This window comes from Cetorhinus maximus, chromosome 7 (genome assembly GCF_964194155.1).
Source record: "Cetorhinus maximus chromosome 7, sCetMax3.hap1.1, whole genome shotgun sequence".
NCBI classification, from domain to species: domain Eukaryota; kingdom Metazoa; phylum Chordata; class Chondrichthyes; order Lamniformes; family Cetorhinidae; genus Cetorhinus; species Cetorhinus maximus.
The window spans coordinates 145389491-145416246 of NC_135885.1; the positions used below are offsets into that span (position 1 = coordinate 145389491).

General features: G+C 41.5%; 1 protein-coding gene across 4 annotated transcripts in view; it reads left to right on the forward strand.

The window, feature by feature from the left end:
- The first annotated feature begins 321 nt into the window (after positions 1 to 321).
- gramd1c (GRAM domain containing 1c) overlaps positions 322 to 26756 on the forward strand; it is a 53928-nt gene continuing 27493 nt past the window's right edge. Inside the window, exons 1-4 of one of the 4 annotated variants that reach the window (XM_078546066.1) lie at positions 322 to 340; positions 1832 to 1903; positions 19855 to 19970; positions 21433 to 21604. In XM_078546066.1, coding sequence (XP_078402192.1) covers positions 19882 to 19970; positions 21433 to 21604 — 261 coding nt within the window. In that variant the 5' untranslated portion in view covers positions 322 to 340; positions 1832 to 1903; positions 19855 to 19881. Of the gene's footprint in view, positions 341 to 1574; positions 1690 to 1831; positions 1904 to 2076; positions 2197 to 19854; positions 19971 to 21432; positions 21605 to 26756 lie in introns of those variants that run through there. The other 3 variants (XM_078546065.1, XM_078546068.1, XM_078546067.1) reach the window with 3 other exon arrangements.

The following is a 26756-nucleotide window of genomic DNA, read 5'->3' on the forward strand; positions in this document are numbered from 1 at the left end:
TGACCTTCTAAACTTACACACAAAGAATCTATAACCAGCCAGATTGCTAGAAGAATGACAGTTTGCCTGGAAGACTCAGTAAGTAAGTTGGGGGGAGGAATTGGCAAAAACTAACAGAGAGGACACTCCCATGATTGGTTAGCCAATATATCCAATGTGCTCCAAAGTCATACAGACCAGGAGGTTCTCAGCTTTGACACCCAATCAATGTTGAATTACCTGATTTCAGTGGGAGGAGTGTTACAATTGATCTTAATATCTCTGGTATTTGGAAAGGGAAGGAACAACTAAGTTTCCTGCTCCTGTTTGCTGTTCTGATAATTGTGTGCTTGTGTCTCAGGTGAGGATAAGATTGGACTTGGCCCTGACAACCGCCATTGTTAAATTGCTTGTCAACAATTATAATCAAGGTTCAAACCAGAATTGTGATCACTTGAGATTAGAACTGGAGTGCCCATGAAACACCATTTCCAGGGAAAAGGTCAACACTTTTAGGAGAAGATGGTATGCAGAAATTTGGCAATGAAAAAAAGTCTGAATGTCAGTTTTATTTTGCGCTGAAGAATGCAGTTCAACATTAAGCTATGTTTATGGAGCTCAATGAAAGAGAGCTCCCAGCTTGCATCTGATTATCCTCACTGTCAGAATCTGTTCTTCCTGTATTTACCATTCCCAGCCAGTCTTTATTCTTCATTCTTTCATGGGATGTGGGTATTGCTGGCAATGCCAGCATTTGTTGCCCATCCCTAATTGCATGACTTGCTAAGCCATTTCAGAGGGGAGTTAAGAGTCACCCACATTGCTATAGATCTGGAGTCACGTGTAGGCCAGACCAGATAAAGTTGGCAGATTTCCTTCCCTGAAGGACATTAGTGAACCAGTTGGGTTTTTATGACAATCAATGATAGTTTAATTGTCACCGTTACTGAGATTAGCTTTATATCCCAGATTTACTAATTAATTTAAATTCCACCAGCTGCCATGATGGGATTTGAACCTGTGTCCCCAGTGCATTAGCCCAGGCCTCTGGGTTATTATTCAGTGACACACTGAATAAAGAAAATTAGTGACTAGAAGTGCCAGATTTGTGACTGAAAATCTCACTTTTAGAATTTTCTTGATGTTTCTAACTGATATTTTATAAATGTACTAAAATAACACACTTGAATGTGTTTTGTACAGGTAGCACATAAATATCTGCTTGATCATGAGTCATCTAGCTCATAAAGTTATAGTCCTCACAGAAGTTCTTTTGTTACTTAAAATGTTTCAGCATTTAAATGCCAGTTTAAAAAATTTAGTTACTATAAAAGCTAGAGAAAGGGTTTTCAATTTAAAATGGAGAACTGATTAAAATGAATACCATTGTTTGAATAATATTTAAAGTATAGCAACACCAAATAGTTAAATAGAAATGCATTCTCTTGAACTGGCAAAGCCACATTTCTTCATTCTACTGGTTGTGCTGAAAGTAAGAATCATCTATGTCACACCCAGGAACCCTGATCCACCTAAAATCATCAACCTGTACAGGAAACAGCAGCATTGATGTGAACTTTGACCCTTTAAAACCTCCCACTTCAACCTTCAGCATTTGGAGTAGCTTCCATATTAAGCAGGTTCTACAGAGTCTGCTGCTTGTGTACAAATGTCAGCGTGTCACACAAGCATGGGCGTGGAACAATACAGGTAATGTTTCCAGATTAGGCAGGAAGGGCTTTGCAAAAATGAAACTGGCTTCTGCTTTAAGTTTGTTCAAAATCTTTCTTTGTTTTGGCTTGAAAGATGACTCATATTAACCACTTATTTTTTTTCTTCTGCAATGTTGAAGTGGTGAAGTACTTTGCCTTGTGCTAGACTACAAAAAACTCACTTCAAATGGAATCTGGATGTCGCTGGCAAGGTCAGTATTTATTACCCATCCCTAATTGCCCTTGAGATTGTGGTGGTGAGCTGCCCCACCTTGAACCACAGTGGTCTGTCTGCTTTAAGGTATGAGAAACCTGGGACTCTGATCTTAGTGGGTGGGCTCAGCTGTCAGGGGTCAATAGAATGATTTCAGTAATCAATCTGATAGCTAGGCAGCTAATGGACGAACTGAATAATCTGAGTGCTGGTCACTTTGTCTAAATATCCTTACCGGTGACTGTTTGAAACGTTTGTGTCATAACTGGTCTCAACAATTATCAACCTCAGGTAAGATTCATCAAAATAGCTGAGTGGTGAAGGTGATATTCGCATGCTCAGCCAAGTAATTCGAATGTCTTAAACAAAAACAAAAATACCTGGAAAAACTCAGCAGGTCTGGCAGCATCTGTGGAGAGGAGCACAGTTAACGTTTCAAGCCCGAATGACCCTTCAACAGAACTAAGTAAAAATAGAAGAGAGATGAAATATAAGCTAGTTTAAGTGGGGGTGGGACAATTAATTAGAATGTCTTACTTTTGTAGTTGTTTGCAGCTTGGATTGTGGGAATACCTTTTATTAATTAACTTAGATCTTATATTCATGTTTTATAGGTGGCAGTGAGGTCACTAAGGGAGCAGTTGTTGGCAGGTAGATGAAAATAAATGGTTCCTTTTGTTTAATTGAAAATCAATCTGAATACTAATATATAGATTTGTATGTAGGTAGATCAAAAGCCATTCTGTAATGTGTAATGCAAATATATCGTGTGTGTATTTTTATTGTGGTTATTTTGTTGTGATTTTACTATCTAAGGACTCTACCAATCTGACTCAAACTGAGGTTTTTCTCAGTCACTAGTCTGCTTGGCAGAGAGTGTGTTTGAATACCATAATTTTCCAAATATCATATGTCTCCAAAAGTAATATGTGCCTTGACTTTTGTGAATTAAAAGTCAACTTTTTCTTACCACTGTGTATAATATGCAACTAAACTTTTGCAATACTCTGGTCAAAGTGTCATTATTTCCAGGGGCATGACAGACCAGTTGTAAGTGATGGACGCCAGCTGTAACAGGCTTGGAGGTCTGTTCATGAGCGCCTCACTTTGAGGATTCCTGCACTACCTGCTCTCTCACATGTTTTATATGATATAACATATAACATATCTGGACCCTGAGTATCTGTCATCCCATAAAAAGTTTTGGATGTTGGATGACATCCTGCACTCCTTATTATGCCATTTGAGTCCTTTGGTGAAGTAAAGCCTTACAATCCTCAGATGCATTGCCTCAGAGGAGAACCGTCACAAAGCCAATCTTGAAAGAAATGCTAAAGGATGCACTGTTTAAACCTCTTTCAGGCAGCAATTTTGTAATCTACCTGCTTCCCTGTGAGAGTTTCCAATCTTTTGCCCTTATATAGTGCCAGGCAGGCAAACTGAGATCTACCCTGAGTTCATCTATGAGCCTAATAAAATAATACAACCTTTGCTAGGGAAAGATAGTCAAGCCCAAACAGGATCGACTGAATTCCCCATCCGACCCACTTACTGGCTGCAAAAAAAACCCACTTTGATTTGTTATCATGTATAATACGTACTCTAACTTCTAGATCAATTTTAGGGGAAAATGTATATTATATTTGGAAATTTATGGCAAATGACATTCCTTGCTTCTACTGTGCTTGCACCTAGACAACAATGATTTTAGATGCTGATCCTAAGATATGAATCCTTTCCTATGCCAACCGATGCATGGGATTTGGTTTTATATGTGCTTATTAAAAATTATGCATTTGTTGCTGCAAACTTGTAAAATATTTTCTGTTTTTGAATTTTTATGTTGCATAGTTGCAAGTGTACTTTTGTTATGGTGCTTATGTTAATGTTAGAAGGATATCAACGAGTTTTTCCCAAAGGCTCTACTCCGGACATCAACCGACCCTGACAATAAAATTCCCCAGAGGATGGTATTTTCTTTTGGGATGGCAGTAAGGACTTCAAGGTCAGAAAAGAACTTTTCCAAAACATCTTCATTGGAGTCAAGGGTCAGGGCATAAGCACTGATGATGGTACCACATTGGTTACAGCTGAGCTGTAGGTAAAGTGTCATGAGTCTTTCATTTTTACAATTGGGGAATTCTGGCAGTACATCCTGTTCCACATGACAAAACTAATCCCTTGAACATGAGGGCAGCCGTCAGCCTTTCCTTTCTGGTAGAAGGTATATCCCCTGTTTGTTCCAAACGGGTGGGAATAGACAATGCAAATAGCTTCTTCCTTCTGACAGTGTGCCTGCTCAACATGGCCTCATTATAATAAATGCTCTCTTCTGCCAGAAGGACAAATACAAAACCACATGGAGACAACCTAGATCAAAGCATTGGCATCTCTTGGATCAAAGATCTAACTGATGTGTTTATCACTTGATCCATATGGGGGACTGGTGCCTGCAGGATAGATCACAGACTTGATCAATCAGTGATGGACATCCACCTAGCACCAAGACTTTGGAAGACCCAAAAACCTAAGAGGAAGAAGATCAATGTTTCAGCCCTAAAGCAGCCCGACAAAAGAGAGGAATTCTAAGTGCAGCCCGGGATCAATCTGGAAAATCTTCACACAATTTACTCAATTCCAGAACAGCAAGATCAGATAAAGTCAACTGTACTAGACTCCTGTGCCCAGACCATTGAGTTCGAGCATCGTCATCACCAGGACTGGTTCGATTGAAAAAAAATGCTTAAATATGTGACCTCCTAGAACAAGAATGAACTACCTCCGTTTGGTAGAAGGTTGCAGGTTGAGGGGATTGAAGGCATGGTAGGTAAATTTGCAGATGACACAAAGGTAGGAAAGCTAACTTGGCAGGGGGATGGGATCCTGAGAGGAGGTTCAGCAGGGGGAGATGCACAGCCAAAATTAGAAGAGAGAGCAAGTGAGTCTGGAAGGCATAGAAATTATGGGCCAGTTAAGGCACAAGGGAGTTTGGCAAGGTTGGATGGTATTTATTTTAATGCAAGGAGTCTGACGAATAAGGCAGATGAGTTGAGGGGACAAATTAACACATGGAAGTATGATGTCATTGCTGTCACAGAGACATGTTTGAGAGAGGGGCAGGATTGGCAGCTCAATATTCAAGGATATAGGACCTTCAGTCAAGACAAGGAAGGGGGTAAAAGAGGAGGGGGTATTGCAATATTGATCAAGGAATCAATTACAGCAGTAAGGAGGGATGACATATTAGAAGGCTCCTCAAATGAAGCCATATGGGTAGAACTGAAAAACAAAAAAGGAGCAATCACATTGCTGGGAGTGTACTAAAGGCCCCCAAACAGTCACAGAGAAATAGAAGAGCAGATATGTAGGCAAATTTCAGAGAAGTGTAAAAATAATGGAGTAGTAATAGTGGGGGATTTCAACTTCCCCAACATTAACTGGGTTAGTCATAGTGTGATAGGTTTAGAGGAAGCGGAATTCTTAAAATGCATCCAGGAGAGCTTTTTAAGCCAGTATGTAGAAGGCCCTACAAGAGAGGGGGCGGTCCTGGACTTAATTTTAGGGAATGAAGCTGGGCAAGTGCTAGAGGTATCAGTGGGGGAGCATTTTGCACATCGTGATCATAACTCCGTTAGATTCAAGGTTGTTATGGAAAAGGACAAGGATGGGCCAGAAATCAGAGTTCTAAATTGGGGGAAGGCCGATTTTAACAAGATCAGATATGATTTGGCCAGAGTGGACTGGGAGCAGCTACTTTTAGGTAAATCTGCGTCAGAGCAGATGGACTTATTCAAGAAGGAAATAGGGAGAATACAGGGCCAACATATTCCAGTAAAGACAAAGGGTGGGACCAACAAATCCAGGGAACCCTGGATGTGGAGGGATATACAGGATTGAATAAAGAGAAAAAGGGAGGCATATGGCAGATACCGAGGACTCAAAACAGCGGAAGCCCTAGAGGAGTATAGAATGTGTAGGGGAGAATTGAAAAAAGGAATTAGGAGAGCAAAAAGGGGGCATGAGAAAACATTGGCAGGTAAAATAAAGGGAAATCCAAAGTTATTTTCCAAATACATTAAGAGTAAGAGGATAACTAGGGAAAGAGTAAGGCCCATTAAGGACCATAGTGGTAATTTGTGTGTGGAGCCAAAAGACGTAGGTAGGGTTCTAAGTGAATACTTTGTGTCGGTGTTCACAAGTGAGAGAGATGATGTGGGTAGAAATCAGGCAGAAGGACTGTGATATAATTAAAGAAATTAGCATAGAAAAGAAGGAGGTTCTAACTGGTCTGGCAGGCTTAAAAGTAGATAAATCTCCAGGCCCGGGTGAAATGTATCCCAAGCTGTTGAGTGAGGCAAGGGAGAAGATAGCAGGGGTTCTGGCAATAATTTTCAATACCTCTCTGGCCACAGGAGAGGTGCCAGAGGACTGGAAGACAGTTAATGTGGTACTGTTATTCAAAAGGGGAGGAAGGGATAAACCAGGGAACAACAGGCCAGTCAGTCTAACCTCAGTGGTGGGGAAACTATTGGAAGCAATTCTGAGGGACAGAATTAATCTACACTTGGAGAGGCAGGGATTAATCAAGGGCAGTCAGAATGGTTTTGTTAAGGAGTAGTCATGTCTGACCAATTTGATTGAATATGTCGAAGAGGTGACCAGGTGTGTAGATGAGGGCAATGCATTTGACGTAGTCTACTTGGACTTCAGCAAGGCTTTTGATTATGTCCTGCATGGGCGACTGATATCAAAGGTAAGAGCCCATGGGATCCAAGGCAATTTGGCAAATTGGATCCAGAATTGGCTGAGTGGCAGGAAGCAGAGGGTGATGATTGAGGGGTGTTTTTGTGACTGGATGCCTGTGTCCAGTGGGGTTTCACAGGGATTGGTGTTGGGTCTCTTGCTGTTTGTGGTGCATATAAACGATTTAGACTTGAATGTAGGAGGGTTGATCAGTAAGTTTGCGAATGACACGAAAATTGGTGGAGTGGTAAATAGTGAGCAGGATAGCCTTAGATTGCATGAGGATATAGACGAGCTGGTCAGATGGGCTGATCAGTGGCAAATGGAATTTAATCCAGATAAGTGTGAGGTGATGCACTTGGGCAGGACAAACAAGGCACGGGAATGCACGATGAATGGTAAGACCCTGGGAAGTACCGAGGATCAGAGGGACCTTGATGTGCATGTCCACCGGTCCCTTAAGGTAGCAGGACAGGTAGATAAGGTGGTTAAGAAGGCATAAGGGATACTTGCCTTTATTAGCCGAGGTATAGTATATAAGAAGAGGGAGGTTATGCTGGAACTGTATAAAACGCTGGTTAGGCCACAGCTAGGAGTATTGCATGCAGTTCTGGAATCCGCATTATAGGAAGGATGTGATTGCACAGAGTGCAGAGGAAATTTACCAGGATGTTGCCTGGGCTGGAGAGTTTTAGTTATGAGGAGAGATTGGATACATTTGGGTTATTTTCCCTGGAGCAGAGGAGATTGAGGGGGGACATGATTGAGGTGTATAAAATTATGGGGGTATAGATAGGGTAGACAGGAAGGAACTTTTCCCCTTGGTGGAGGGATCATTAACCAGGGGACATAGATTTAAGGTAAGGGGCAGGAGGTTTAGAGGGGATGTGAGGAAGAATTTTTTCACCTAGAGGGTGGTGGGAATCTGGAGCTCAGTGCCTGAAAGGGTGGTAGAGGCAGAAACCCTCATAACATTTAAGAAGTATTTGGATGTGCACTTGCGATGCCATGGCATACAAGGCTATGGGCCAAGTGCTGGAAAATGGGATTAGAATAGTTAGGTACTTGTTTGACTGGTGCAGACTCGATGGGCCGAAGGGCCTTTTTCTGTGCTGTAGACCTCTTTGACTCTATACAAGTGTGTTGTGAAGAGGACACAAGGAGGTTGCAGATGGATATAGATGGGTTGAGTGAGTGGGCAAAGATCTGGCAGACAGAATGTAATGTAGGAAAATGTGAAGTTGTTCACTTTGGCAGGAAGAATAAAAAGTAGAGTATTACTTAAACGGAGAACAATTGCAGAATTCCAAGATGCAGAGGGACCTAGGTGTTCTAGTGCATGAGTCACAAAAAGTTAGTATACAGGTACAGCAAGTAATTAAGAAGGCTAATGGAATGCTATCCTTTATTACGAGAGGGATTGAACATAAAAGTAAGGATGTTATGCTTCAGTTATGTAGGCCATTGGTGAGACCATATCTCGAATATTGTGTGCAGTTTTGGTCTCCTTATTTAAGGAAGTATGTAAATGCTTTGGAGGCGGTTCAGAGGAGGTTTACTAGATTGATACCTGGAATGAGCGGTCTCTTTTATGAGGAAGGCTTAAACAGACTGGGCTTGTTTCCACTGGAGTTCAGAAGAGTGAAGGGTGATTTGATTGAAGTATATGAGATCCTGAATGGTATTGATAAGGTGGATGTGGAAAGGATGTTTCCTCTGGTGGGTGAGTCCATAGCTAGGGGGCACTGTTTTAAAATTAGGGGTTGCCCTTTTAGGACAGAGATGAGACATTTTTTCTGAGGGTTGTGTGACTTTGGAATTATCTGCCTCCGAAGGTGGTGGGGTGGGATCATTGAATATTTTTAAGGCAAAGCTGGATAGATTCTTGTTAGGCAAGGGATTCAAAGGTATTCGGGGGATAGATGGGAATGTGGAATTCAAAACAAACGGATCAGCCATGATCTTATTGAATGGCGGAGTAGGCCATTCGGCCCCTACTGCTCCTATTTCGTATATTCGGAAGTCAGGAAGGCAGCATTCCAACAACTCAAGGCTGACACCTGAAGATAAATCCAAAAGATAAAGAACATGTGATGGGAGGAGCGAGCCCTAGAGAACCAACAATATGCTGACCATCATGACATGCAAAGCTTTTTTGAAGTCACCAGGGCCATCTAAAGACCCACGGTCAAATAGATAAATCCCCCTTTGCTCAATGGATGGGGTTTATTTTCTTAAGGATGACAATGCCAATCGTAAATCCTGGAAAGAACATTTTTAACGACTCCTGAACCATGAATCCACAATGGCAGCAGATGCTAGAAACAGAAAAAATAGAAGCAGGAGTAGGTCATTTGGTCCTTCGAGCCTGCTCCGTTTTTCAATATAATCATAGCTGATCCTCTATCTCAATGCCATACTCCTGCTCTCACCCCATACTCCTTGAGGCCTTTACAGTCTAGAAATCTATCTATTTCCTCCTTAAATATATTCAGTGACTTGGCCTCAACAACCCTCTATGGTAGAGAATTCCGCAGGTTCACCACCCTCTGAGTGAAGAAGTTTCTCCTCATCTCAGTCCTAAATGTATCCTAAGATTGTGACCCCTTGTTCTAGACCCCCCCCCCCCCCCCCCCCCAGCTAGAGGAAACATCATCCCTGCATCCAGTCTGTCCATCCCTGTCAGAATTTTATAAGTTTCAATGAGATCCCCTCTCATTCTTCTAAACTCCAGTGAATACAGGCCTAGTCAGATCAATCTCTCCTCATACGACGACCCTGCCATTCCCAGGAATCAGTCTGGTGAACCTCTGCTGCATTCCCTCTATGGCAAGTAAATCCTTTCTTAGGTAAGGAGACCAAAACTGCACACAATACTCCAGGTGTGGTCTCACCAAGCCCCTGTATGGCTGCAATAAGACTGCAGCTCTTGTTCTCAAGTTCCCTCGCAATGAAGGCCAGCATACCATTTGCCTTCTTAACTTCTTGTTGCACCTGCATGCTTGCTTTCAGTGACTGGTGTACAAGGACACCCAGGTCCCTTTGTACATCAACATTTCCCAATCTATCATCATTTAAATAATACTCTGCCATATTGTTTTTCTTACCAAAGCGGACAACTTCACACTTATCCACATTATACTGCATCTGCCATGTATTTGTCCACTCATTCAACTTGTCGAAATCGTCTTGAAGTCTCTAAGCATCCTCCTCACCACTCACATTCCCACCTAGTTTTGTGTTGTCAGCAAACTTGAAAATATTACATTTGGTTCCCTCATCCAAATCATTGATATATATATTGTGAATAGCTGGGGTCCAAGCACTGATCCCTGTGGTACCCCACTAGTCACCACCTACCATTCCAAAAAAGACCCATTTATTCCTGTCTGCTAACTTCAATTCTCAATCCATGCCAATATATTAACCCAATCCCATGTGCTTTAATTTTGCACACTAACTTCTTATGTAGAACTTTATCAAAAGCTTTCTGAAGCTCCAAATACAGCACATCTACTGGTTCTCCATTATCTATTCTGCTGGTTAGGTCCTCAAAAACTCCAGTAGGCTTGTTAAACTTGATTTCCCTTTCATAAATCCATGTTGACTTTGTCTAATCTCATTGATATTTTCTAACTGTCCTGTTATCACATCTTTATAATAGACTCTAGCATTTTTCCTGCCACTGATGTTAGGCTAATCGGTCTGTAATTCCCTGTTTTTTCTTTTTTTCCTCCCTCATTTTTTAAAATGCTATAGCCCAATACCCTGCAGAATCTAATGGATGAACCACCATCGATGGGAGAGCTGCAACAAGCAATCAAATGGATGAGAAACAACAAAACCTATGGCCTCAATGGTATTCCAGCTGAGGTCTTCAAAGCCGGTGGGCTCAGGAAATCTTCATAGAGACATACTGTGGCTTTAGACCTTCCAGAGGAACCTTTTACATGTTCTTTGTTGCTAAACAAATCCAAGAAAAATGTCCAAGAACAAGTATCAGGAACTCTTCACTGCGTTCATCGACCTGATCAAAGCCATTGACTCAGTAAATCGTGAGGCTCTATGGATTGTGCTCTAAAGATTTGGATGTCCAAGAAACTTCTTCACAATCCTGCAACCGCTTCATGGTGATACGACTGCAACTGTCTTGAGTAGGAGATTTGAAACATGTTATGAACAGAGGAGAGATGTGGGATAATTTCTCTCTTTTTCTCCTCTCTTGACTTTTAAAGAAGAAATGTTGAGTGACTTTTAAGAATAGGCACATAATAGGTTTTCTGGTAAGCTTTTAAGTCAAAGGATTAATGTTTATTTCTCACAACACTGGAAAAATACACACACACACCGACACACACACATGATTTCTAATGATGCAACATGCACTTAGGTTACTTCCCAAAAGTCAATATTGCTATGCTTCAAGAAGGTCGTCCTTAATGAATTAATGAAGTTTGGAGGTTTCTGGTAATGAACTCTCAATGGTATGCCAATCAATAGCAGGTTTATAGCTTTTCAGTTAAAGTTCTAGCCAAACCTGATCTATAGTGAAGAAATATAATCTTGCAGGTAAAATGAATTAGGCAGAGAATTGGGGCTATGGTGGATTTTTCAGGCAAGGTCCTGTCTTGTGGTCAACAAGGTGGTTTCCCTCTGGTCTTCATATCCCAGACCAGCTCTCTCTGGGCTATTCTTAGAAAAGATAAGATATTTGCTATCTCAAGCCAGTTTTCATGTGACAACAGAAGCAATGTTGTCCATTGTCCAGACAATGGCTTGATGGCAGAATTAATTGCCAGAGAATGAGCAATGAATGCCACAATTTGCACCTGCCTGTGATAAAATGGTTTCTTTAGACCCCTCTTCGTTAGGTTTCAAGTTTGCATACACCAAGTCTGGGGCAACCATTGTATTTGTGTTTCTGTAAATTCCACAAATGAACTTGCACCTTGATATGTCTTCAATTGATGGTCCTCCACAAGGACATTTACATTTTAATGAGTTTCCAGAGGTACGTTCAGACATGAGTTAAGCACTGAAGAAGGGTCATATGGACTCGAAACGTCAACTCTGTTTCTCTCTCCACAGATGCTGTCAGACCTGCAGGGTTTTTCCAGCATTTTCAGTTTTTATTTCATATTTCCAGGATCCACAGTATTTTGCTTTTATATATTATGAGTTCATTCTTGTCTGTATCGAAACCACAAAATAAGCCACCTGATCCCCTGGAGTCCATTTGTCAAGCTAAGTTGTCCATATTTTATGCTTCCTTTAAAAAGTAAATGTGTCCATCTTCCTAATAAGTTGTTCAGACATATGACATGACTGTAATAAATTGATGTCTTCAAAATTCAGACGGGGGTCAAGTCAGGCTGAGTGATAGCCCCTATATTATTTACACTCTACCTAACAGTGGCTATTTACCTCACAAAGATCGTGCCCTCTGCTGTAAATCTTAAATACCACCTAGATTGTTAACTCTTTAACCTCAGTCACCTCCGTGCCAAAACTAAACTGACCTGATCTACAGTTTGCGGATGACTGCAATGCTGTTGCCCGCTCTACACCAGATTTGCAAGCCACTCTTAATCTCTTCAGTTCTGCATACAAGAGACTTGGTCTGTCCTTGAATTTTGCCAAAACAAAACTCATACTTTGGCCCATACCTGGTCAGCTAAATATTCCACCTCCTATTTATGTTGAAGGAGAGACTCTGGAGTATGTTGAACACTTCCCATGCTTTGGCAGCCACCTCTCTGAAAAGGCCACTATCGACGAGGAGATCCAAAACTGGATCAGCTACCCTAGCTCAGATTTCTACAAATTACAGCAGTGAGTGTTTGACAACAAAGACCTCCACAAGTCAATAAAAATACTGGTGCACAGAGCAGTCATCACCACACTCTGATATTGCATTGAGATCTGGACTCTGAATTTTTCTAGTGCTCCTACATATTGCTGATGCAATCAGCAGCGCCTCCGCCACATCCTCCGGATTCAATATGAGAGCCTTTGAACAAATGTTAGTGTGCTTTTTGAAGCCAGCTCTACAAGCATCCAAGCAAAACTCCTGCAAAATCAACTTCAATGGACTGGACACAGTGTCCAGATGGCTGAAAAGCATTTCCCCGTCCAGGTCATATTTTCTCAACTCAAATGGCCAACGTCCCTGGTGAAGACAAAGTAAATGCTTCAAAGACATTCTGAAGCTGTTATTGAAATGTGGCAGCATTGACACTAAGTGACTGGGAGGAGCTTGCTACCAATCTTTCAAAATTATGACAACTTGTCCGTCAGGCTACATCACGCTTTGAGTAACAACGTCTTAATGATGAGGCAGCGGCAGAGAAGGAAAGAAAAGGATTCAAATCCTACACTCTGGATCTGACTAGCTCGTGGACATCCTGTCCCATGTGCCCAAAGATCTGTGGGTCGAGAATCAACCTGTTCAGTCACATGAAGACCCATGGCAGAAACTTGTGACCCTGAGTAGGCAACATCCTCGAATCGAGAGGTAACTGGAGATCAACAAGTATAATATCATGCATGAAATTGATAGGCAGGAAAAGACCAGTTGGTCCCTCAAGCCTGCCCCACACCATGATAATCCTGCGGATGCTGGAAATCTTAAACAAAAACAGAAAATGCTGGAAAAACCCAGCAGGTCTAACAGCATCTAACTGAAGAAGGGTCATACGGACTTGAAATGTTAATTCTTGTTTTTCTCTCCACAGATGCTGTTAGACCTGCTGAGTTTTTCCAGCAATTTCTGTTTCTGCTCCACGCCATGTTGGCTAGAGCATCCGAAGACTCCCCTGCTCCACTTTCTCCCGCAGTCTGAAGGAGGCAAGAAAATAAACTTGGGGTCAATGAGGGATAAATTGCTCAAATTCCTCTCTGACCCCTTCGGGTAGTGGGCTGTTTTTGGGTGGAGAGTCAGCTCTTTGGGCTGCATTTGTAGCCAAAGTAAGCGTGAGCTGTTGTTCAATCCCTTAGAACAACAGGGAGTAAGAAGGGATAGGATCCCCATGGGATGGTGGGGGGGAAAGAATGGAGAAGCTGGAAGCCATGCTGTAATGGATGGGTGGATGGGAGAAGATTTCTGCCATTAACTGTGGCTGTTATTAGGAAATAGCACGGCAGCTGGAACTGGTGAGTGCTAGGTTAAAGTGAGGTAAGAGGAAAGTGGGTAATGACAACCAAATCTTGGAGAAGTTTTGGAAATAATGTATAAGCTTTAATTTAGCTGTGTGCAGCCCTGACTGGATGATTTAGCCAGGTTAATGGGGTGGGGATGGGGGAGCTTGACAACTCCAATTGGGCATTTTCCTGCTGCTGTGAGACATTTTGCTAACTGTAAAAATTATTTCTATGTGGCAAATAGAGTACTTTTCAATCGCATTGAACAAATACCCTTCAGAGGTGGATGGCGAAAATGTAATTGCATTGAATTTTTTTAGCACAGATAGAGGCCAGTTGTCACAACTACTTTGTGACCGTGTTTATGCTCCACACGAGCCTCCTCCCTCCCTACTTCATCTCGTGCTATCAGCATATCTTTCTGTTCCTTTCTCCCTCGTGTTTATCTAATTTCTCCTTAAATGCATCTATGCTATTCACTCCGGGTGGTAGTGTGTTCCACGTTCTTGCCACTCTCTAGGCTATTCAGGAGGAGCTTCTTTACTCATTGAATTTAATGACGGTCTTATATTTATGTCCCCTAGTTCTGGTCTCCCTCCAGAAGTGTAAACATCTCCACGTCTAATGAATCCTTTCATAATTCTGAAGATCTCTCACGGACCATGAAGTATAAATTGTTGTTCCTTTTATCACTCATCCGGTTCACTAATGTCCTTTAGGGAAGGGAATCTGTTGTCCTTACCTGGTCTGGCCTACATGTGACTCCAGACCCACAGCAATGTGGTTGACCCTTAAATGCCCTCTGAACAAGAGCAATGCAGGGATGGGCAATAAATGCTGGCATAGGCAGTGACGCCCACATCCCATGAATGAATAAAAAAAACACTTGGTATTCTTGCAAATTGTCCTGATGAGTGCAAGACAAAAAGCTTCAACAGCATGCTTTTTTCAGCAATATTCAAGCTCTGTACTACCAAATGACTGTAAATATTGCTTGCCCCTTTTCAAAATTAGTGTGAATTGTGAAAAATGAAGCTTCCAAATCTACATAGTAATAATTGTAATAAAATATTAGCAGTAATGGGAAAACTATCATTTTAAAGTGAGAAGGCTAAGTAGGTTGCTCCACTCCTTTTAATTGTATAGATGAAAGGTTACGTGTATTATTACACTTTCTGGCTAGTGCCACTAGCTGCCAATGGTGACTTTGTAAATGCAGAAGGGCCAGTACATGGATGTTGGTTTCCAGTGTCTTTCACTAAATGTTAGGTACTAAAGTGCCTTTTGTATACTCCTTGATCACAAAAAACCCTGCATGCTCATGGATCACCTGGCACAACCATTGAAAGAGAACTGGCCCAGAAATTAGATTCTGGCTGAATCTAATCTGAATGCACGATCCCAGTGCAGTGCACCCTGCATGTGCTGATTGAAGCCAGTGGTAGGACTAAGACAAATCGGTGCACAGGCCATCATTTTTATATTCCCAATGGGCGAGAACCCGGTTCGCCGGCCATAGGGCAGGGGTGGAGGGGTGGCAGCTAGATCAACCGACTAAGATGCCAGCCGAAGCCCTGGGCAGAGGTAGCAATCGGAAGGAGGAAAAGCAATGTCTGGCAACTGCACTCTGATTTAATGTGGGACGGGAGGACCATGCTTCTGCTCGACTTCACGATAAATCTAGCTTTTAAAAGTTGCAACTTGCATTTCTCATGGCAGCCTTCAGCAACCCTCTGCTTGTTTGGCTACTAAGCGCCTGAAGAAACAGACCACAGCATTCATGGCATATGCTGTGGTCAGTCATAATTGAATCTTGTAAAGGGAGTTTCTGACTGGTCCTTTGCATACACAAATGACTAACGCCTGTTTCAGTTACAAGCCCTGAATGCCTATGGTGGAACATTTAACCAGCACAGCACACAGCACTGGTGGTGCAGAATGAGCTTTCACACGTTCATTGCCCATCATATTGGACTTTAGGTGCTCGTTTTATGCCCACTGAATGGGCACACTGTGATCCAATTTCTTGACCACCGAGTATTTTTTTAAAAATGGGAATAGAGACTGGACTTAACAAGACTATCAGTCTTGTATAACAATACAAATGTCTTTAGCATGCAAGCCAGATCGCCCTGCTTCTTCAAGACATTCAACTCTCGTTTAGTTTCCCCTCAATATTTTCTATCAATCTGAAAGGTTGCTACAAAACGCAACTGCCAGCAATGAAGCTGAATTGGCATGTGAAGCACTCAGGCAGAATTCTCAACCTGAATTCTGTTCTTTAGTATGCACCTGTAATCTCTAGAATCCAGGCAACCTTAACTGGCCAAACATGCTTTTCTTGTGCTTATGTGAAATTTGGTGACTCAATAGTAGTCCAGTACAGTTCTTCAAACCCCAGCAGGGTACATGTTATGAGATTCTTTAAAACAAAATTGCTTCCGGTAACAAAACCTACTCTTTCTGGTAAACACTTTCATGATTTGAAAATGAAAAATGTGTAAAACCGGCTCCCAAACCATGTTTCTTTTCATACGAAAGGATCTCGGATAGGGTGGACAATGGACACCACAAGAGTTGCCTATTCTCTCTTAAATGTCTTCTCACGATTTAAGTGCCGCTAGTAAGGTGGCATTTAATGCCCAACTCTTAATTGATGTAAAAGGATGATGATGATCCACATTCCTAAACTGCATCACTCCTTTTTGATGATGTTGATAGATGTCACAGGAAGGGAGGTGCTAGTGAAGTAATCATGTCGAGTTGCCATGCTGCAGCCCATAGTTAGTACATTTGTCAGTGACTGTAACAGGGGCGTAGATCAACCAAACTGCTTTTACCTGGGTACGGTCAAGCTTATTGGTTTGTTATTGTGTCTCACCCTGGTGAGGGGTAAGTGTTCCATCTCGCTCCTGATTTGAGCCTTGTAGATGATGCAGTGGATTTGAGGGATCAGGATGTGAGCCATTCCTCGCAGAGTGTGCAGGTTCAACCTTCAGGGTTAATGAAATCTAAATATTAGTTGCTTTGATCTCACTAATCCTGAAAACTGAAACTGGAGCCACCAATGGTGCAATCTTTCACAGCAGGAGCTTTAGGTTAAGAGGCATAAAAATAAGGCACATTAACTTTTGCAAAATCAGATTGAGTCCTGAATTACAACGTATAGTATTTCAGGGTTTAGACATTAGTTGTTATTCAAGGTATTGATCACTGATCTGCTGCAGCTCGACTGAATTTGATTCCAAGAATGACATGAGAGCTTTCTGACTTAGCTACTTGTTGATTGTTTAGGCTAAGAAAACGTAATGCTTTCTTTTTATCCATCTTTCAGTAAACCTGAGCAAAAATACTGTTTACACTTTGTGAATGTTCATAAGGTCTGTTTTTATGTTGAACTTGTTAACATTAATTCACCCAGACACACCAACCGATTGTTGTATATGGTGCCAAAGTCAAGGATGTGTTGTTTTCAACCGGAAACCAGCAACATGGCTAGTTCTAATCACCGAAATCTCCGTGATTCACTGAAAAGTTATTCCATTTGATCCTCAGCTACTTCATGGGCATCCTTATTTTAGCAAGAACAGTGTGTTTAAACTTGGAGTGTGGAGCAATCCACACGCTGTTTACCTACTGAACATTGCTACTCAGGTTTGCAGTATGGGTGCCCATGCTCTTGTAGATCAGTTCTGGCTGGGGTCTCTTAATCTACCCCCAACCGCTCCTTAGATAGTCAGAAGCTTTTTCCCAGGTAGGAAGAGTCAATTACTAGGGGACATAGATTTAAGGTGAGAGGAGAAAACTAAAGAGGAGGTGCGGGGCAAGTTTTTTACACAGAGGGTAGTGAGTGTCTGGAATTCGCTGCCAGAGGAGGTGGTGGAAGCAGGTACAATAGTGGTGTTTAAAAGGCAGCTAGACAAATACATGAATAGGATGGGAATAGAGGGATACGGACCCCAGAAGTGCAAAATGTTTTAGTTGACGGGCAATATGATCGGCGCAGGCTTGGAGGGCCGAAGGGCCTGTTCCTGTGCTGTACTTTTCTTTGTTCCTTGTTAACCTTCTGCACCAGATGGGACTAGGCTAAGGTGCACCAGGTGTGGAGAATATTGTAGGAACTTCATACTTGGAGCAGGAAGCATTCCCCAGATGTTGATCTCCTATGTGATCGTTCTAGCAGGCTTTGCAGAGGACTCCTCTTTGTTGAGTTTTATGTTTTGGTGTGTACACTTTAGCTAGTGGTGGACTGTGGCTCATTGCAAGGCAGTAATAGTAGGGGATTTTAACTACCCAAATATTAACTGGGATAGTTTTAGTGTGCAAGGTAGCGAGGGAGCAAAATTCTTAAGTTGCACCCAGGAGAAACTTTTTTAGCAAGCACGTTGAAAGCCCAACAAGGGAGGGGGCTGTTCTGGACCTAATATTCGGAAATGAGCCCAAGCAGCTGGATGGCGTATCAGTAGGGGAGTGTTTTGGAGATAGTGATCATAACTCAGTTAGATTTAGTATAGTTATGGAAAAGGATAAGGTTGGACCGGGAATAAAAGTTCTAAACTGGGGAAAGGCTAATTTTACTAAGATGAGATACGATTTGGCCCAAGTGGAGTGGGAGCAGCTACTTGCAGATAAAACTGTGTCAGAGCAGTGGGAGGCATTCAAGGAGGAAATAGCGAGAGTACAGAGCAAATATGTTCCCGTAAAGACAAAGTGGGGGACCAAGTCTGGAGAACCCTGGATGTCAAGGGACATAAAGGTTAGGATTAAGAAAAAAGGAGAAGCTTATGACAGATACTGAGAGCTCAATACAGCAGAGTCCCTAGAGGAGTGTAAAAAGCATAGGGGGGGATATTAATAAGAAAATTAGGAAAGCTAAGAGAGTGCATGAGAAAGCATTGGTGGGTAGAATAAAGGAAAACCCAAAAGGTTTTTTTTAAGTATATAAAGAGCAGGAGAATAACTAGGGAAAGAGTAGGACCAATTTGGGACCATAGAGATAATCTGTGTGTGGACCCAGAAGATGTCCTCAATGAATACTTTGCGTCGGTCTTCACAATGGAAAAGGACAATGCAGGTAAAGACATCAGGGTGGAGGACTCTGAAATATTAGAGGAAATTAATCGAGAGAGAGGATATTCTAGTGGGTTTAGTGGCCTTAAAAGTGGATAAATTCACAGGCCCTGATGAAATGTATCCCAGGCTGTTGAGGGAGGCAAGGGAAGAGATATCAGGAGCCCTGGCAGTAATTTTAAAATCCTCTCTGGCCACAGGTGAGGTGCCAGAGGACTGGAGGACTGCTAACGTTGTCCCATTATTTTAAAAAAAAGAGAAAGGGATAGACCAGGAAATTCCAGGCCAGTCAGTCTAACCTCGGTGGTGGGGAAGTTATTAGAAAGAATTCTGAGGGACAGAATATTTCTGTAATTGGAGAGACACGGATTAATCGGGCAATTAAGGGAAGGTTGTGTTTGACAAATTTGATTGAATTTTTTGAGGAGGTAACCAGGAGTGTTGATGAGGATAATGCACTTGATGTGGTCAATGTGGACGTTAGCGAGGCTTTTGATAAGGTCCCTCATGGCAGACTGGTCAAGAAAGGTAAGAGGTAGAAGGCTAAGAGGGGAATTGAGGAGAAACGTTTTCACCCAGAGGGTGGTGATAGTCTGGAACTCACTGCCTGAAAGGATGGTTGAGTCAAACATTTAAGAAGTATTTAGATATTCACTTGCGTTGCCATAGCCTCCAGGGCTATGGGCCAAGTGCAGGAAAATGGGATTAGTGTAGTTGGATCTTTGTTGACTGGCATGGACACAATGGGCAGAATGGCCTCCTTCTGTGCTGTAAACGCCTGAGTCTACATGACCAACATTACCAGTTGCCCACAAGAATCGATACCTAAAAGAATGCCACCAAATGCATGATTTCTTCACAACAGTTGAATGTTCAGCTCCCCACCACTCCAGTCTGGAGAATGCTTCATGATCAAAGAATATTGAAAATTCTAAGTAATTATCGTTTCTTTTGTTTCATTTCCATTTTCACCATTTTTTTCTCTTGTGTTTCTAGCATTTGAGTATTTCGGAGCTGCTTAGCATGGTACAGCAGAATTATGAAACAAACCTGGGATTGAAAAGGGAGGAAATGGATAATATGCAATTTTCCAATGATGCCCATTCCGGAGGGTAAGGAAATGTCTGCATTATAAACCGATTACCCAGATAATCACCAGGTTTATAGCTGTCATCAGTTTAATTCTGACATTTCACAAACTCCAGGTTAATTACATGTGTCTTTAATGTTTTTAGTTTTAATTGGTACATTGGACTCTGTGGTAGGGAGATGATGGTAATATTATTGAAGATAAGAATTTTTGTAAAGCCAAAATTCATACTATAATTTTTATTCATTGTGTGCTTATTTAGCCTTCATTTTACAGAGCTTGTCTCAAGAACTGTGAGGCTTTCTGTTCAGGTTTAGCCACTTGTAACTAGCTGTTCAACTGTAATGAACTGAAGCGTTTTTACAGTGAATTACTAGAAGGCTATTAGTCCCATCAGACTACAGACAGACATCTAACTATTTAAATTTGGACAGCTAAGATACTGAATGAAATATCTCTGTTACAGTTGAATCATATAAAGGAAAGAACGATGTTAAAATGCCACTGAGTTTTATTTGTTTAAACAAAAGTAAAATGTTGAATAGTGAATAATGTACAGTAAGTCCCCATTTTAAGTTGCCCTGTTTTAACTCTTTCTGCCTTAACATCATGTATATAATGGGTCTGGTATGCGCACTTAGAATTGGGATTTCTATTTTTAGCTTAGTTTCGTGCTGGGGCCAACATAGCATGACCCGAATGGCACCATTTTGGAGCTGCCCCTCCTGCTCACTGCCCCTCCCGCCCACCTCCCCTTCTTCTTGCCACTCCTGCACCCCAACCCTCCCACTTTCCACCTCTCCCTCGCCACCTCTTGCGTGCTGGTCACCCCCCTACTTGCTGCCTCTCCCAAAAACTCCCACTCGTTACCTCTCCCACTCACTGCTTCCCTCCGTGATCCACCCACTGAAACCCTTCTCACTCTCTTGCTCATTTCCTTCCTCTCGCCGCCTTCATTCACAGTGAGGGAAGTGGCAAGTGAGAGGGAGCAGGAGAGGGAAGTGGCATGCCGGAGGGTCGGGAGCAGTGAGCAGGAGAGATGGCAAGCAGGTGGTTAGTAGAAAGAATTGGTATATTTCTTCTCTATTTTTAAACATTTTATTTTGAGTTAATTCAACTATGAATATAGAAATTTAGGAATGTATAGTATTTCAGTTTGCATGGTATAATGTTTTAATGTTTGTTTTATTTTCTGATCATAAAGGTGCAAAGAGCCTAACTATAGCTTTTACATTTGTTGTAATGGGAAAATCTGATTCGCTTAATATTGTTTCATTTAAAATTGCACTTTTCAGGAACGCAACTACAACATTAAGCGAGGAATTACTGTAACTGATTAACTCCAAGACATGGCGATTGAGACAAAAACATCAGGGTCATTCAAAATACAGTTAGATGCTAAGGGAACAAAGTTAGTGAAATAGAAAGATGAGCTTGGATAAGCAGAACTTTCTTATGAATGTCTTTAATGTTCTTGTGTCTAGAATTGTGGGGAGAAACACATGCAATGACTATAATGATAAAGGAGATCAACCAAATGCGTCCAAAACAATTTGCACCGATGCACGTGCTCAAGACACAAGTACACCACTTCAGTTTGGAGACACTTCACTTATAAATCCTTTGACTGTTATCCAGGATAATGCACCCATAATGGTAGGATTGTTTTTCTCTTCCAGTATTCTCGTCCTCTAGTTAGTTTTTTATCTTCTAACTTTTTTCATCTGCCAGTTGCTAACTTGTAAATGACTCACTCCATCACTCAAAATGTTTACATCTACCTACAGTTAGGCTATAAAGACAACAAACTGAAATAAGTTATCCTCCAGGTACGTTAAAAGGAACTAAATTGCAAAGTGGAAAATAGGGGAGAACAGTCACCAGAAACCCACAGGGTCATTGTGTATTTTTCCCAGTGGTTTTTTGCCATATCTTGTTGACCAATTAATTTTTTTTAAATTAGGAAGTGTAAGTATTTGAATAATTAACAATGCTGAGAAAATTGAACCTATGATACTGTTCAACCATAGTGTCCTTAGCTAGTGGAACAAAAAGCATACAGATAACAAACAAATAAAGCAAGAACATACATTAAGGTCCTCAACAAATTATACCAGCCAACTCCAAGTTTATTTAGACTCTCAGCCCAGTCTACAGTTTATGCTCTGATCAACTACTGCCTAACCCCAAAGGTAAAAACATACTATCAACTATCAAAGATAGGGAGCTTGGGAGGTTTAGTTCACTGACTGACAAACTCAACAGAGAAGGCAAAACTAGAGATTCTATGAAGCCTTTTTGCAGTCTTCCCATATTTAGCTGAGCAGAATTATAATGATATTCTGCACAATATGACCATGGACAAGGAATTTTCCAAGATATTCAATTAGGGATGGACAACAAATTCTGGCCTTGCCAGCCACACCTACGTCCATGAAAAAATAAATAAAAGTAGCAGGGTGTGGTGTCTTAATGTTGCATTAGTCTCTCAGCTGAGACTGTTTTCAGGATGTTCTACAGATCCAGGTAGTGAACTCCTTTTTGCTTACCCATCATCTCGACCATATGTCCAGAAGCCAATCTTCACTGCTTGCATGTGAGATTGAAGCTCATGAATTATTTCTCTTTTGAAGACATAGCCCAGAGTACTCTGTTGCATCTCAGGGTTACATAATACTGGTCAATGTGAGACAGAGCCCTATGATCACTGCAGTAAAAACACATCTAACTTATAATGTAGCATATAATAGTGACATTTCAAACTATTTAACACTTAACCCTTCTGAATGTTTCCAGCACCTCAGCAGGCTTCCTCCCAAGGTTCACCCGCTCAAGGCGGGTTTTTGGAAGTCTCCCAAAACCTGCCCGACCTGATAAATACTGGAGAATAGAGAAAACAAAGTTTCCCTAGGGCTGTCAGTGGCAACCCCTGATGTCAGAGGATGTGCATACAGGGTCACGACCTGAACCTCTTCTTGCCTATGGAAAGTTTGTGTGGGCTACTTCTCCAATGGGAAATTGAAAATGGTGGACCAGCAATTTTTTTTTGTCAAACCCAGGCCTGTTCCTGACTTTTTTTGAGACTTGAAAATCTATGCCCTGGTTTCCAAGTTGTTCCGCTTAGCTAATGAGATTCTGGGAGCAAATTGTGGCGGGTTCATGGTGGTTTCAAATTGGTGGGCATTAGGACTTTCTCTCTGTAGCCCAGCATGTTCTTCCTTTGCAGATAATAATTCAATTTATTCTGAATGCCTCAATTGACCCTGCCTTCACCTCACTCTTAGCTGTGTGAAAAAGTTTCTCCTCACATCCCCATTGCTTCTTTTGCCAATTACCTTAAATCAGTGCCCTCTGGATCCTTCCACTAATGGGAACAGTTTCTCCCTATCTACTCTGGCCAGACTCCTCACGATTTTGAACACCACTATCAAATCTATTATGGCACAGTGGATGGTAAATGCTGAGCTGCTCAAATCCCAGAGGGAAACTTGAAACAGCTGCCACAACTGTTTTTGCAATTTGTAGTTTAATTCGAGATGTGTGCCTTGAATTCAATAGTAATAAGTACACCGAGTCTTCAGAGGTTTTTTACAAAATTAAATTGAACATTATTAATAAAATAAATGATTTTAAGCACAAATTTAGGTCTACAAATTATTACTATGGTAACTCCTAAATCCCCTTATTAATCTAGCTCCCAGTTACACCTCTGTTAAGGCAACAGTAAAACAAAATAGATTTCAACAGACCCAGGCAAAGCACACAATCCCCTGGACAGAGATATTTAAAATGAATTCTCTTAGCTTCGGTTCCTGGAGACAGCAGCTTGGTACATAGAGGCTGGAGGCTTTTCACACTTGTTAGATCTTAAAATGCCTTCTTTCTCACACATAACCTCAATCCTTTATACATATTTCTCACTTTTTAATGTAAATCCCATTGTTTCAATCTGTCTTTGCAACTTTACTTTTCCCATAATATGAATCTTTCATGGTACTCATTATCAGTAAGCTTTGGGAAAAATAAACACACTATTTGGCTTGGCCTCTGTTGGCTAGGTGTAACACCTTACCATCTATTTGAAATCCACAACTCTGGTTTCTCTAAAAATGTAAATGTTCTTCACACCTCCCATTCTAAAACTTCAGCCATGTTTATGTATTTAGCATTTCAAACCCAGTTTCCCTTCTGATACACCAAAACACTCAGACTAGCTGTTTGCAGTTCAATTAAAACCCACACACACACCTATACACAGAAACTAATCCAAACCCCACCATTAAACTATCTTTACATTAAATTACAATAATATTATGAAAATTATATTTTCATGGCAAATCTCTTGACCTTCACTTCACTTCTCCAAGGAAAACGGTCCTGAACAGTCCCAATTTCCCCAATCTATCTTCATAACTGAAGTTCCTCATCCCTGGAACCATTCTCATGAATCTTTTCTACACTCTCTCTAATGCCTTCATATTGTTATGACCACAGCTGATGTTATTTGCTGAGCAGGCCGAATCCCAGAGGGAAACTTATCTTATTGATCATAACATTTTTTTTTGTATTTTGAAAATGAAGGAAGAATCCCAGTAACACTTTCAGGATTTTACAATTAAAAGATTTATTAACACGAAGAAAAAAAACTTAAGCACACAAGATTAAAGTTACACAGTCAATAGTCCCCAAAAAAACTCACTTGATCAGAATACACAAGTAAATTACTTGACAACAGCTCCCTTATAGATTTTTAATCATAAAAATCCAGTAATATCATCCAAGGCAAAACCTGCTGTTACTTTAGTACCTACACACGACTTCTCACACTCTTACACTCTGCTGTGGAAATCCATAAGAAAGGTTACAGAAACAGATGCTTTCTGAATGCAAGGACTTCTCTCACTTAAACTCGATGGCTGCTTCAAATTCACAACTCTCTCACCTTCTCCCAGCACATATCTGGTCTTGGGACATCTCCCCCACATAGCCACACCACTTAGCACAATATCTTTCCTTAAATATCCTTTTCCCCTTTCATCTTGGGTTCCATTGTCCTAAGCACCTCTTTGAACTCAACCTTTCCAAAATATAAAAATCTTTCATGTTTACCTATTACCTCCACTTTTGGATCAAATAAAATTTAATAACCTTCCATTGTTTACTTATGAAACCTTTGTTATTTATAAAAATCCCTTGTCACTTCTAAACTCCCCTTTTGAAATTTAACAGCTGAAAAATCAAATTCCTACTTATCTCATAATGCAAATTTTAAAACCCAACCTATTTACTCATACATTCAACTTCACCATAGCCCCTCATTGCAAAAGCATGCATCTAGCTCCTTTTACCTTTTCATCTTTCGGTTCCCACAGACGAGCTGTCTTTTTACTAACCTTCCCCCAGTGTAATTAATCATGGACACACACGAGCGCGCACTGCACCGTACACACCGCACCGCATGCACCGCGCGCACACACACACCTTTACAGAATACCACCATATTCCCAAAGTATTAAAATAATAACCTCCATCTTCACAATATCCTTCCTAAAGGGTGGTGCCCAGAACTGGACACACTACTCCAGTTGAGGCTGAACCAGTGTTGTATACAAGTTTAACATAACTTCCTTCCTTTTGTACTCATGCCCCTAATAATAAGCCTAGGATACTGTATGCTTTGTCAATCGCAATCCCAACCTGTCCTGCCACCTTCAATGATTGATGTGCATATAGGTTCCTCTGCTCCTGTACCATCTTTAGAATTGTACTCTTTATTTTATATTGTTTCTCCACTTTCTTTCCACCAAAATGAATCATTTACTTCTCAGCATTCAGTTTCATCTGCCACTTGTCTGCCCATTCCACCAACCCGTCTATGTCCTTTTGAACTTCTACACTATCCTCCTCATAGTTCACAATACTTTGAAGTTTTGTATCATCTGCCACTTTTGAAATTGTGCCACGAGAGTCTATGCATTAAGATTTATCAGGAAGAGCAGGGATTCTAACACCAACCCCTGGGGTACTCCACTACAAACTTTCCTCCTGTCCAAAAAACATTCATTTTTAATTCATTCATGGGATGTTGGCTTCGCTGGCTAGGCCAGCATTTATTGCCCATCCCTAGTTGCCCTTGAAAAAGTGATGGTGAGCAGCCTTCTTGAACCGCTGCAGTCCATGTGGTGTAGGTTCGCCCACAATGTTATTGGGGAGGGAATTCTAGGATTTTGACCCAGTGACAGTGAAGGAACGGCGATATATTTCCTTGTCAGGATGGTGTGTGGCTTGGAGGGGAACTTCCAGGCTGCTGCCCTTGTCCTTCTAGATGGTAGCGGTCGTGGGTTTGGAAGGTGCTGCCTAAGGAGCCTTGGTGAGTTTCTGCAGTGCATCTTGTAGATGGTACTCACTGCTGCTACTGTGCGTTGGTGGAGTAAATGTTTTTGGATGTGGCGCCAATCAAGCAGGCTGCTTTGTCCTGGATGGTGTGAAGCTCCTTGAATGTTGTTCGAGCTGCACTCATCCAGGTAAGTAGGGGGGAGTATTCCATCACACTCCTGACTTGTGCCTTGTAGATGGTGGACAGGCTTTGGGGAGTCAGGAGGTGAGTTACTTGTCACAGGATTCCTAGCCTCTAACCTGCTCTTGTAGCCACAGTATTTATATGGCTAGTCCATTTCAGTTTCTGGTCAATAGCTGCCCCCAGGATGTTGATAGCGGGGTTTTCAATGATGGTAATGCCATTGAACATCAAGGGGCAATGGTTGGATTCTCTCTTGTTGGAGATGGTCATTGCCTGGCACTTGTGTGG